The sequence below is a fragment of the Sander lucioperca genome, chromosome 13 (genome assembly GCF_008315115.2).
Source record: "Sander lucioperca isolate FBNREF2018 chromosome 13, SLUC_FBN_1.2, whole genome shotgun sequence".
Taxonomy (NCBI): domain Eukaryota; kingdom Metazoa; phylum Chordata; class Actinopteri; order Perciformes; family Percidae; genus Sander; species Sander lucioperca.
In genome coordinates, this window is record NC_050185.1 from 28,174,063 (window position 1) to 28,187,039 (window position 12,977).

The window sequence follows — 12,977 nt, forward strand, 5'->3', positions numbered from 1 at the left end:
TCGGTTTGGATTGGTCCAAAAACACGGACGTCCTGTACAAAAAGGGCCAATTAAAGTCGTGTCCACCTGCTGAGGAGAGTGTGCAGGACTGATTGAGTATTATTCAGTTGTTAAGTGCTCAATAAACAGCTCAAAAAGTGTGTTATTTCAACTTGAGTAGATCTGTAAGCCAAATGTGTATTTCTCTTGACACTCTAGATCAGTGGTTCTCAAACTGTTTTCAATAATGTTCCCCTTTTGAATTGTTTCTTTAAGCCAAGTACCCCTTGACCAACGCTAATCATTTTTGGTAGAAAAAAAGTCAACATAAATAGGAACAGTACAGCGCTGTGAGCGATAGATTTACTAAACAACAGCCTTGGAACTGAAACATTTTAATTAGCAATTAAATGCTAATGAGAAAAGGAGACAAAAACTGTAAAAAAGACAAAACCTTGGAAAAAGATGGCAGAAAGAAGGAAGGAAGGGAGGCAAGAATAGGTCGAAAATAGTATTAAAAACAGTGACATAACTTTGAAAAAAGCGAGAAACTTGTAAAAAGTAGGACAGTAGAAGGAAGGAAGGCAAGAATAGGTCCAAAGAAGGAGACACAAATGTCACATTTTTGGTAGAAAAAAAAAAAAAGTCTACATAAAGAGAAACAATGTTCTGGACAACAGCCTTCTAACTATTAAACATCAGAGTTCATACGCATTTTAACCAATACTTTTCCATGACTTTTTGGCAAATTTCTATGACTATGTATTCCTGAAAATGTCAGTCGACATTATACAATAAGAATTAAATCTGTGTTAAAGTTTACCCTCAGAGGTTTAACAATAAAATGAATGACAATGTATGTGGTTCATAGTGGGATTCGTAATATACTAATAATATAATACTATATATAATAGGACGCCGTGAAAATACATTTATTAATAACATATTATTATGCTGTGTTAAAAAAAAAAATTCCATGACTTTTCCAAAACTTTCTGGGTCTTTTTATGTTTCCAAAACCTTTCCAGGCCTGGAATTTGCATTTTTTTTTAAATTCCATAACTTTTCCAGGTTTTGTCAAAACGTATGAACCCTGAAACATTTTGTTAAATATCTCCCGTACCCCCTGCAGTCCTCCAAAGTACCCCTAGGGGTACACGTACCCCCATTTGAGAAACACTGGTCTAGATTAATCAACTAGAGTGTCCATGTTACCAGATATCTGCTTCTCTTTCAGTACACGAGTCCAGGAGCTGTAATCATCACACCTGAGGTGGTCTGATCACCTTAATTTGGGCTAAACGTGTGTAACATGACGTGTATCCTTCTATGGGCTTAGGGATGAGTACCAGAGTGACCCCAGCAGACTTACCTACAACCCTGCAGGAGGATGCAGACACATCAATCAGATAGATGATGTTTTTGGCTCCGACGCCCAGTAAACCGCTGCTGTTGACGTCACTGCAGCGCGAGCAGTACCAGTTGGGAGAGGCGGGAAGCGACCTTTCGTGCATGACGCCTCCGCTCGTTTAAACTTAACTAATTTTCTAATAAAGTCTGATAAAGCTAACCCAAACTCCACACATGTTAACCTGCACTGTCGTAGCGACTACACTACCGGCCGTACGGCCAGCGTGGTGTCGTAAGTCCTACCGTTGCCCAGTACGGAATCCTAGTTGGGTCAAACCATGACGAGTTTGCTTTTTTTTTTTTTTTCAAAGCAAAATTGCCTTTTTCACCACTATCTTATACTATTACTTGTAAGACAACTTACAAATAATAACCTATAACCAAACGTAATAGGTCGTATACGCAGTGAAGACTACAAATGGCTAAACACTTTTCGCTTTTATTACTGTAAACATCGCTACCGTCAGCGAACACTAGCGTCGTAAAAAATGCAACATGGCGACTGCAATGACAGGACGTGGTAAGAGAAATGCAGCCTAACTATCTACACATTTACCATGTAATAACATGTATTGTGTCCGCTGACGATGTTTTAACTGATTCGTGCTTGTTTTTCAGGCATGGCGTTTATTAGGAATATACCTGGGATGTTGAGCTCGAGGTAAGAAAGTTGCATCGATATGAGTAGAATCACAACTGTCTCTGCAGAAGGACAAATGTCTTTGGGCTGCTTTAAGTAACGTTAGCTAAGCTAAGCACAACACTGTGAAAACCACTTGATTTGAATTAGAAAGAAGTTCAAAGAAAAAAATTGTTGGCCAGTAACTTCAAGGTTAGGAAATACAGATCTGCAGTAGGGCTGGGCGATATGGAGAAAATCAAATATCACGATATTTTTGACCAAATACCTCGATATCGATACTGCAACGATATTGTAGTGTTGATTATTGGTACGGTGCTTTCACAAATCCATGTATTAGTCGTCTACAGAAATGCTTTGGCCAATAACTAGCTAACAGACTCTGTGTAGCCTAATTTGTTTGTGGTATGACATGGTTACAAAGCTCAGTTCACAATGTCTTTTACATTTTTTTTTTTTTTACATTTGTTTTATTCAGTCTAATTCTCAGGGACAGTGCACACACTTAAAAACATTACTGTAAATTAGCCAGGAGGCTAGTTTTCATTGGTAATCTCTGGCCAGGTGTAAGGTTGGCAGCCTAAAATCAAGGAACGGAAGCACTACAGGTCTATGTTGTTAGTGATAAAACCACATGATCAGCTGCTAGTCGACTTCAAGCTCAAAACGTTATTGTGGAGGAGTATAGTCGACTAGACTGTGTGACCCCTACTGTACAGTGATTCAGTTGATGGAAGGGGGCCTATTAATTTGGATGATCAGTTTACAATTGGACTCAGTTGTGTGTGTGTGTGTGTGTGTGTGTGTGTGTGTGTGTGTGTGTGTGTGCTTGTTTTACTATATTCGTGGGGTCCAAAAACCGGGGAATACAGTGTACTTGTGGGGTCTGCACAGCCTTGTGGGGCCCAAAATGCTGGACCCCACAAGGTTAAAGGGCTGTTTGAGGGTTAAGACTTGGTTTTAGGATCAGGGATAGAATTAGGTTATGGTTAGGGTGAGGGTAAGGGTTAAGGTTAAGGTTAGGGTAAGGGGCTAGGGAATGCATTATGTCAATGACGGGTCCCCACAAAGATAGTGAAACAAACGTGTGTGTGTGTGTGTGTGTGTGTGTGTGTGTGTATATTTTATGTGTGGAACACACATGAAATTGAATGTCTTTTTTTCCCCCCCCTTTCTTAAACGTGTCTCCAGGTTGCAGGTTTTGGGTGGCGGTCCCCAGCAGCTCTCATGTCTCCACACCAGCACTTCACTGGAATCAAAGGACTGGGAGAGGAGGAACCGGAAGGTGTTTCCACCTCAGCTACCGGATGATATCCGCAGACCAGCAGTAAGTCTTTGGGTCTGCCGATAAGATGAAGTGCAGAGTGAGAGGATGTCCCGGGCAGGTTGTCTGACCTGACTTTAAAAATGACAGTGTAGTACTTGACAGATAGACATCCAAAAAGTTACGCACTCTTGTCTTTTTAAAAAAAAAACAACCATCTGAATACTTTGTTTTGTTTCCAGGAGATCCATCACAGCAGGAGGCAGATTAAGTACAGCAAAGACAAGATGTGGTACCTGGCCAAAATGGTGAGACCCACAGTGGGGGGTGGGGGGGGGTGGGGGAATACCTCATCATTATTATACCTCGGAGTCAAGTAAATCATATCTCCACTTTAGCGAGTTATTTTGACGTTTCAAACAGGCGTTGACAGAGGTGCCCGTTGATGACAGTCAGCTGATAGAAGATTTTAGGGTAAAATAGCAGTGGTGATGAATGTGCTCTTGTTAGTCAGCGGGAATGTTTTTAAAGGCTTGTCAACAGATCTTAAAGAAATGGGATGGAAAGTCAGGCCATTGTGCAAGGAACAAGTCATTAGTTTATTCAGGAATATTTTGAAACTATTCTTAACACTGTGAGAGAAGGATTTTTTTTTTTTTTAACATTTGCACCATTTTGTTGTGACCTACTGCACTTAATTGATGGAAGAAAAACATCTGGCATGTGTATATCGTTATTGTCTGGCACCCGTGTTTCAGAATTTCACACTTGGAGTTATTAAAACACCAAAAACAACATACTTCTCCATGGCTGTAAACAGGGGTTCAAAATGAACTTTTTCATCCACCTGCCAAATGGCTAGTAAAGGATCAAATTTGACCAGCCACTCCATAAAATGCCATTGTTTTTATACTTACTTACACTTACATACTTGACCAGCATTTGGCTGGTAACTGGTGCTAATAACCTCACCTTTGAGTCCTTGTTAATCTTATCCGTAGCATCCGGCCTTTTTTTCTGTTTTTGTTTTGTTCATAGAGCCACTGTGGTCAGGGTTGACGTAAGCATGGTGCTGCTTCCTCGGGCAGTGCGACGCCCTACTGTCCTAACAGCTGTGGAGGAAAACGTTAATTTGTTAAGTTTCATCTCGCCGTCTGTTCTCCTTCCCAGATCCGAGGGATGAGCATCGATGAAGCCATTGCACAGCTGGAGTTCAATGACAAGAAAGGGGCGAAGATCATGAAAGAGGTTCGAAAGCTGCATGTTCACCCTTTATTACTGTGTGTGTGTGTGTGTGTGTGTGTGTGTGTGTGTGTGTGTGTGTGTGTGTGTGTGTGTGTGTGTGTGTGTGTTCTTGTTTAACTATATTCGTGGGGTCCAAAAATTGGGAGCCCAGTATACTTGTGGGGTCCAGACAGCTTTGTGGGGCCAAAATGCTGGACCCCACAAGGTTAAAGGTCTGTTTGAGGGTTAAGACTTGGTTTTAGGATTAGGGTTAGAATTAGGTTATGGTTAGGGTGAGGGTAAGGGTTAAGGTTAGGCATTTAGTTGTGATAGTTAAGGTTAGGGTAAGGGGCTAGGGAATGCATTATGTCAATGACAGGTCCCCACAAAGATAGTGCCACGCACTAGTGTGTGTGTTCTTGTTTAACTATATTTGTGGGGTCCAAAAACTGGGCATACAGTATACTTATGGGGTCCGGACAGCTTTGTGGGTCCAAAATGCTGGACCCCACAACTTTAAAGGGCTGTTTGAGGGTTAAGACTTGGTTGTAGGATTAGGGTTAGAATTAGGTTATGGTTAGGGTGAGGGTAAGGGTTAAGGTTAGGCATTTAGTTGTGATGGTTAAGGTTAGGGTAAGGGGCTAGGGAATGCATTATGTCAATGACGGATCCCCACAAAGATAGTGAAACGTGTGTGTGTGTGTGTGTGTGTGTGTGTGTGTGTGTGTGTGTGTGTGTGCGCGTGCGCGTGCATTTAAATAGAAACAAGTGTTAAAACGCCAATGAAAACCCATGAAATCAAATAAAAACAGAAAAAAGTAAAGACTTCCCGTATGATTGAAATGTTTCCGTTGTGACCGATCAGGTTTTATTCACTGAGTTGTTGTGCATTCATGCATTAGTCGGCCCCGTTTGTCCCCCATCACACCTACGCACACGAGAAGTTTATTTATGGATGTCGCAGCTCTTTGTTTGTTTGTTTGTTTGTTTGTTTGTTCGTTCAGGTTCTTGAGGAAGCTCAGGAGATGGCGGTCAAAAATCACAACGTAGAGTACAGATCCAACCTGTATGTAGGTAAGTGTCACCGTGGGAACAAACTGCACAGTATTAACACAACGTGACCTCCAGTAGCTGCCCTTCAGTGAATATTTGAGTTGAGATGGCGTGCACTGCAGAGTGAGTCATTTCTGTTGAGTCGCAGACGTTGTTACAGATAAGCTAAACTCAGTGCCATCTTTATTTTGATGAGTTTCCATTCAAAGGCCCCTCTACACAAAATTCAGTCTGTAATCCCACACTATCTCTCTCTCTCTGTTTCTGTCTTTCTCTCTCTCTCTCTCTCTCTGTCTATCTCTGTCTATCTCTGTCTCTCTCTCTCTGTCTGTCTGTCTCTCTCTCTCTCTCTCTGTCTCTCTCTCTCTCTGTCTATCTCTGTCTATCTCTGTCTCTCTCTCTCTGTCTGTCTGTCTCTCTCTCTCTCTCTCTGTCTCTCTCTCTCTCTCTCTCTCTCTCTCTCTCTCTCTCTCTCTCTCTCTGTCTGTCTGTCTGTCTGTCTCTCTCTCTCTCTCTCTCTCTCTCTCTCTCTCTCTCTCTGTATATCATCACACCATCCCCGCCCGTCTCCCCTTCCTGCAGCCGAGTCCTACTCCGGCAAAGGGAAGTACCTGAAGCGCATCCGTTACCACGGCCGCGGGATGTTTGGCATCATGGACAAAGTTTACTGTCACTACTTTGTAAAGCTGGTAGAGGGCTCGCCGCCCAAAACGGAGGAGAAGACCGGCTTTGACCAGGCCAAGGAGTACGTCCAGAACCTCAAGAACCGAACCATCATCCACAGTCTGTAATCTGTCCTGTGTGTGTGTGTGTGTGTGTGTGTGTGTTTTGACATTTGTAAATAAACAAATGACCAACTGGATAATGAGACCTTTCTTCATTTTTTGGTTATTTTCATTGTCTTGTACATTATTTTAAAATAATATTGACTGCGGCCAGTGATGAAGTTTTAAATAAAGTGATGATTACTTCAGAAAGAGATCATAAAGGCCAACAGTGTTTAAGAAAGGGCAGTTACTTATGTCATTTTCTACAATAAAATCTAATTGTATCTGACGAAGACATTACATAGAATGAGTTTAAGTAGAATCTGTGCCTCCCTGGGATGCATTAAACATAATATTTTACAATCTGACTAACAGATCTTTACTGCTTGTTATTCAGCAAAAGCATACATTTTTTTTAAATTTACTTTTTTTTAATCAAAGCTTTCGTATGAAATCATTGTTAACTCCGGTAGCAATTAAATGAAACTAAAAGCAGTTTAAAGGGTAACTACAGTTTTTTTCAACCTGGAAGGGAACCTGATTTTCAACCCTATTTTCCTATGTTTTTGTGTCTGAGTGACTGATGGGAACAACAATCTTTGACATTGGTCCAGTATTAAGCGAGATCGCTGCAGCGGGGAAACAAGCTACAATGTAAGTTAATAGGGACATTATCCAGCTTCACAAAAATTCTCGTTTTGCCTCTGACAGGCTCAGATTAATATTCTAAGTGTCTGACAACATTCTAGAAAGGATCCCTTCAGAGACAGACCTTTAAAACATCTTTGAGACCTTTCTGTTTAACCAGAAACAGCTCTGAAGTCGCTAGCGCTAAACCCACCAGACTCAATTTAGAAAAGCAATACTTTTAGCGTGTATAGAGCTAACATATTTTCACATGTAAATCGGTAAACTATGTGTTTATTTCAACCAAAACTAGAGTTGTGATGGTTGGAAAAGTGAAAAGACGACCCAAAACGGCATTTCATAGTTTTATTTTGTTTCTGTCGACTTTGAATGAAGTGTATTTTATGATGCTAAAATTACTGTTTATTTACATGGAGTCTGGTGGATTTAGCGAACGCAATTTTGCGGATGTTTTTATGTTTTTAAAAAAGGGTCTTACTCTTTAACAGAAAGGTCGACCTCCTTAGAAATTATTTCCATAATGTTGTCAGACACTTATTATCTGAGCCTGTCAGCGGCAAAACCAGCACTTTTGTGAAGGTAAATACAAGCTGGACAATGTCCCTATTAACTTACATTGTAGCTTGTTTCGCCGCTGCCAGCTGCAGAGATCTCACTTAATACTGGACCAATGTCAAAGATTGCTGTTCCCATCAGTCACTTAGACACAAAAACATAGGAAAATAGATCCAGGTTGAAAAAAACGGTAGTTACCCTTTAATGTATTTATAATTCATAAATACCGGTAGGTAGGAAATAGGCTGGAACAGAAACAAAAAGAAGACCAATTTGGAACAGGAGGGACAGTCTGCTGCTGATAGATGAGAAGCACAGTTCATCACAAACAAAATCAATAGGGGAATTAAGGGAGGCAGTGGGGGCCCGGGGCCTTGTTGGTAAGGCTGACTGCAGAGGGTAAGAAACAGTTTTCATGGTTTAAGGTGCAAACATTGTAGTTTGCCAATTGTCTTCCCTCATGCAGCACACAGCAAGTTACCAAAACACCAAACGGGCTAGAAAAGAAATCCCAATGCACCTCGGGAATTTGTTTTTTTAAAAGGTTTTATGTTTTTGTGCCACACAGCCACACAAAACTAGAGCCTTAAGTGTGTCTTACATGCTGTCACAGCCTGAGTGTGATGGGTCCCAGGAGTACAAACCTGTCAGCTTCACTCTGCTTCATGTCTTCACTTGGACCACGGCTCTGTGAGGAAACTGTCCTGCAGACATCTTCAGAGCGTCCGCGCCTTTCGAAAACACGAGGATTAGCTCGAAGTGACTGGCTTCGCTAGGAGGCTTCAGTCTAGCGAAAAAGAGGGAGAACTTTACGATTTTTAAAAATGAGATTTCATTGGTAACGGCAGGCTTCTTTAAAAGCGCACTTTTTCGAGAGAAAAAAAAGTGATACAAAGTCATAGCATAGTATGTCGAAGAAAGTGATGAAACATTCAAAGTATAGTATGTTTAAAAAAAGATTTAAAAGTTATGGTATAGTATATTGAAAAAAGTCATAGTATAGCATGTCAAAGAAAGTCTGCAAGAACATGCAAACTCTACATAAAAAGGCCCAGCCTGGACAACACATTCTCACTCCCATCTCGTAAAATACAGACACTCGGTCAGGTGCCTTTGGCATTGTTATTGACGCTAAAAGTCTTCTTTAGCGTCATATCTAAACACGCTTTATCTAAACACGCTTGGTCGGGAAACTATTGGCTTCACTTGTGACGCAGTTAGGTTAAGGAAAAGGTCATGGGTGGGCTTACGTTTCCATGACATGCGGGAAGAACAGGACGGTCGGGTTTAGGAAAAGGAAGAACAGGACAGTTGGGTTTAGGAAAACAAGAACGTGACGGTTGGGTTTAGGAAAACAAGAACGTGACGGTTGGGTTTAGGAAAAGAAGAACAGGACGGTTGGGTTTAGGAAAAGAAGAACGGACAGTTGGGTTTAGGAAAAGAAGAACAGGATAGTTGGGTTTAGGAAAAGAAGAACGGACGGTTGGGTTTAGGAAAAGAAGAACGGGACGGTTGGGTTTAGGAAAAGAAGAACGGGACGGTTGGGTTTAGGAAAAGAAGAACGGGACAGTTGGGTTTAGGAAAATAAGAAAGCGACAGTTGGGTTTAGGAAATGTGACGCGGGACACGATCCCCGGTCTGTGTTGTGTGACCCATCCACCACCCCTACCAACCTCCCTCTGCAGATTTTTGGCCTTTCATACTACTCGCTACCGTAGTCACTCTTAGTGCTACATCATCTTCAAACCCCATGAAGCTGCTGCTCTCCCTGGTATGTTCTACAAACACGCTGAAGGGGGGCGCCCGGATAGCTCAGTTGGTGGAGCGGGCGCCCATATATAGAGGTTTACTCCTCGACGCAGCGGGTCAGGGTTCGACTCTGACCTGCGACCCTTTGCTGCATGTCATTCCCCCTTCTCTCTCCCCTTTCATGTCTTCAGCTGTCCTGTCAAAAATATAGGCCAAAAATTCCCCAAAAAATAATCTTTAAAAAAAAAAAAAAACACGCTTTATCGCCAGCCACACGTAACCAAACGTCCGTATTTTACGAGTTTGGAGTGAGAACGGATTGGGTTGGCCTGGACTGGGAATGGAACCGTTCAGGGGGTTGAAAATGTACAGAAAACATGAACTGTGTCTACTTGTGCTACATCGGGGGATTAAAGAATACAACAGGAAGTGAAAAATAAAGATAGATATATGTAGATTTAAACTTGGGAGCTTCTGGCTTTAACACAGTCTCATTCTCTGACAGACTTGTTGAGATGTACATGATTCTTAAAGAACCATCCCGAAAAACGTGTGATGTTTTGAATATGCAGAAAGTTTTGAACAATGCAGGAGAACAATAATTTTCGTTGCCACCTACGCCCTTGAAATAAGATACAATCGTCATTTTTAAACATTTTGTAATTTGTATCGGAGGACAGACATGTAAATTGCTTATCCATTTCATTTGTTGCTTTTGTTGTAGTCCTTGTTCTCCGGCAGGATGTAATTATGTGTCTTTCTTGTTCTCATCTTTCATTATTTGCCTTCTCTTTTGAATTTGTCGTCATTATTGTCTGTTATTCTGCTCGTGAATTGAATTTAGAGGCAAAGAAAACCTCCTTAGAGGAACCAACCTGAGGACAAGATATGAAGAAAAAAAGAAAAGTACTCTTTGGGAATGTGTATTTTCTAAAGGTCACACTGTCTCCGTGTTGTCGAGGGCCCAGAGCTTTCTGGCCTCTGCTGTTCATAATTTGGCCTTTAAGTTTCCTGCTCCTGATATGAGGGAGCTTGTGTATCTGCCGGTCGCTATACGGCCCTTCAAAGCCCCTTGTCAGCTCGGAGCAGCTTTGAGTGTATTTTCAAATAAAATGCCACCTGATGGCCCCAATTTCAGCAGACAAGTGCCCTCAATCTCAGGTCGGAGGCCGGCTCGGTCCCACAGCACAAAGCAGCATTGACTTCTGAAATAAGCAAAAGTTTTTTTTTTTTTTTTTTTTTTTAATCTTTTTCCTGTTTTCCTTTCCCTCTATCTCCCCTAGCCTTTCACTACCTGACTACTTTCACTACCTACTCTCTCTTTACCCCTTATCTCCCTCCACCTCTCTGAGCACAAACATGCAGAAAACATCTGGTGGAAAATTAAAGTGCTCATATTATGCTTTTTGGCGTTTTCCCTTTCCTTTATAGTGTTATATATCTTTTTTGTGCACGTATAGGTTTACAAAGTGAAAAAGCCCAAAGTCCCCCCCAAAGGGACTTACCATCTCCAACAGAAAACACTGTTCACAAACTGCTCCAAACAGCTCTATTGTAGTCCAGCCTTTACTTCAGAGACAAACGTGGTCACTTTGGAACACACGTTATAATGCTCGCCTAGCTGCTAGCATGGCACGCCCTCATACTCTGCTTCTGACTGTAGTCCTACTAGGTACTGTCAGGGCGCCCTCATCTGCTTCTGCTGTAGTCTCCCTAGGAAAAGGGAGTTTTTCCTCGCCACTGTCGCAATAGCCACTGCTAATGCTTGCTCTTGGGGGAACTATTGGAATTGTTGGGGCTTTGTAAATTATAGAGTGTGGTCTAGACCTACTCTATCTGTAAAGTGTCTTGAGATAACTCTTGTTATGATTTGATACTATAAATAAAATTGAATTGAATTGAATTACTGTCAGGTTACTGAAGAGTTTGACAATAAGTAAATATAGTTCGATGATACGGTTATCAACAAGGAAAGCTAGTCACGTCATTGTCCCCAAATCAATATCAAGATGTTTTTTTACAAACAAATGATGAGCCATGTGTAGCCTACTGTCGGCTACACATGGCTAAAGTTAAACAGCAGATGGGATGAGAGATGATATCGCTGTGAAACAAACTAAGACTAGTAAGGACAGTCCAAGCATGGAGTCTATCAGCCAAGGTAGGTTTGGGTTCCACATTGTTTGCCTTTTTTGCATCAATTTATGCTGCAAATGTCTTTATTTATGTAAAAGAAATTATTGTTGTCATGTATTGTTCAAAACTTCTGCATATTCAAAACATCACATGTGGTTTTTTTTTTTTTAGGAATCATATACATCTCAACAGAGAATGAGACCTTGTTAAGCCAGAAGCTGCAAAGTTTAAATCTACATAAATCTATCTTTATGTTTCACTTCCTGTTGTGTTCTTTAACCGCCAGCTAGTAGTAGACACAGTTCCAGTTTTCGTGCATGTTTTGAGCGTATCCCCTGCAACCCCGAAATCTACGCCTATGCCACCAGCTGTTGTTGAGGTGGAAAGAATCTTCTGAGAAAATCCATAGATGATTGGTGAGTGTCCCTTTAAAATACACTGAGACTAATTGGATGATTGGATGGGTCTAGGAAGTCGCTGAACTGAGCAATAATGCATTCAAAAAAAAGTGTTCCTTCCTACCACAGAAAACAACAAAATACTGCTTTGACTTTTGTTTTCCACAAAAGTCCCTTTTGGTCCCTTATCTCCAACTGTAATCATGCAAAAGACAGGCTACAAACGCGCGCGCACGCGCGCGCACACACACACACACACACACACACACACACACACACACACACACACACATACGCAGATACAACTTGTGTAATGTCTATACCAATTAGTCGGCACTGTACAGATGACTGCCTCTGCCCGGCGGCCAATAAACCCCAGAGGCTCCTGGTCCATCTGCGCTTTCCGTCAGATAAGAGCATGTTTCTGCAAAGTGAAGCAGCAACACTGCTGAGTAATGGATGGGTGAATATTGTGCCGTGTGTGTGTGTGTGTGTGTGTGTGTGTGTGTGTGTGTGTTTGTACGCCTGTCATCTTCTATTGAGGACACTGCAGTAGAGGGAGAACAGGACCATATCAAACTGCATTCTCACTACATTTGCAGTATGTTGGAAAACAAAACCACTGCTTGCATCCAATAGTTCATGGTGGTGGCTCACATATGCTATGGTCTTTGCTTCAGCCATTGTTGTGTTAAGAGGTTGCAACATTTGTGTCCAGAGTTATTTCATACTTTAGTATACTCAGGCGGTTCTCATGAACCATTCATACATATAGCTACGAAAAGTAAAGCACTGCAATTCGTAAGCATTTCATGTATTTTTTCGCTGCATGCACCACATTGACTGCTGCTTTATAAGAACGCTGTGGACTGCATAGGGAGGAGGTCAGGGTGGATGTTTGGGTGATAAAACAAAGTGCTTTCAAGCCGGGGAGCGGAGTTCGCTTTTCTGGGCAAAACAAGACTTTCACCCAGGAAAGGTGTGTTAGTTTCTCGAGAGTGTTTCAAGCCAAACCACAATCTTTTCCCTAATCTTAGCTAGTCATTTTAGTGTCTAAACTCAACTACACAGCGCTGCGAATGAAGGGTCTGGCTAGTCCACACAGCATTCCGGGATGGGCGAAAAACGTGCTCTGGTTTATTGGCATTTCTTTA

At 41.7% G+C, this 12,977-nt stretch overlaps 2 protein-coding genes across 3 annotated transcripts in view; one reads left to right on the forward strand and one right to left on the reverse strand.

Annotated features, from left to right (window-relative positions):
- The window catches only part of gemin5 (gem (nuclear organelle) associated protein 5), a 38,632-nt gene extending 37,037 nt beyond the window's left edge, over positions 1 to 1,595 (reverse strand). For both annotated transcript variants that reach the window (XM_031307931.2, XM_031307930.2), the window contains exon 1: positions 1,352 to 1,595. In XM_031307931.2, the coding sequence (XP_031163791.1) occupies positions 1,352 to 1,493 (142 nt within the window). In that variant the 5' untranslated portion in view covers positions 1,494 to 1,595. The remainder of the gene's footprint in view (positions 1 to 1,351) is intronic.
- Positions 1,596 to 1,738: 143 nt separating this feature from the next.
- On the forward strand, positions 1,739 to 6,705 carry mrpl22 (mitochondrial ribosomal protein L22). Its single transcript, XM_031307943.2, has 7 exons — positions 1,739 to 1,909; positions 2,008 to 2,050; positions 3,221 to 3,356; positions 3,536 to 3,601; positions 4,464 to 4,541; positions 5,522 to 5,591; positions 6,153 to 6,705. The coding sequence occupies exons 1-7, from the start codon at positions 1,885 to 1,887 to the stop codon at positions 6,359 to 6,361; spliced, it is 627 nt and encodes a 208-aa protein (XP_031163803.1). The 5' UTR covers positions 1,739 to 1,884; the 3' UTR covers positions 6,362 to 6,705.
- Positions 6,706 to 12,977: the final 6,272 nt, after the last annotated feature.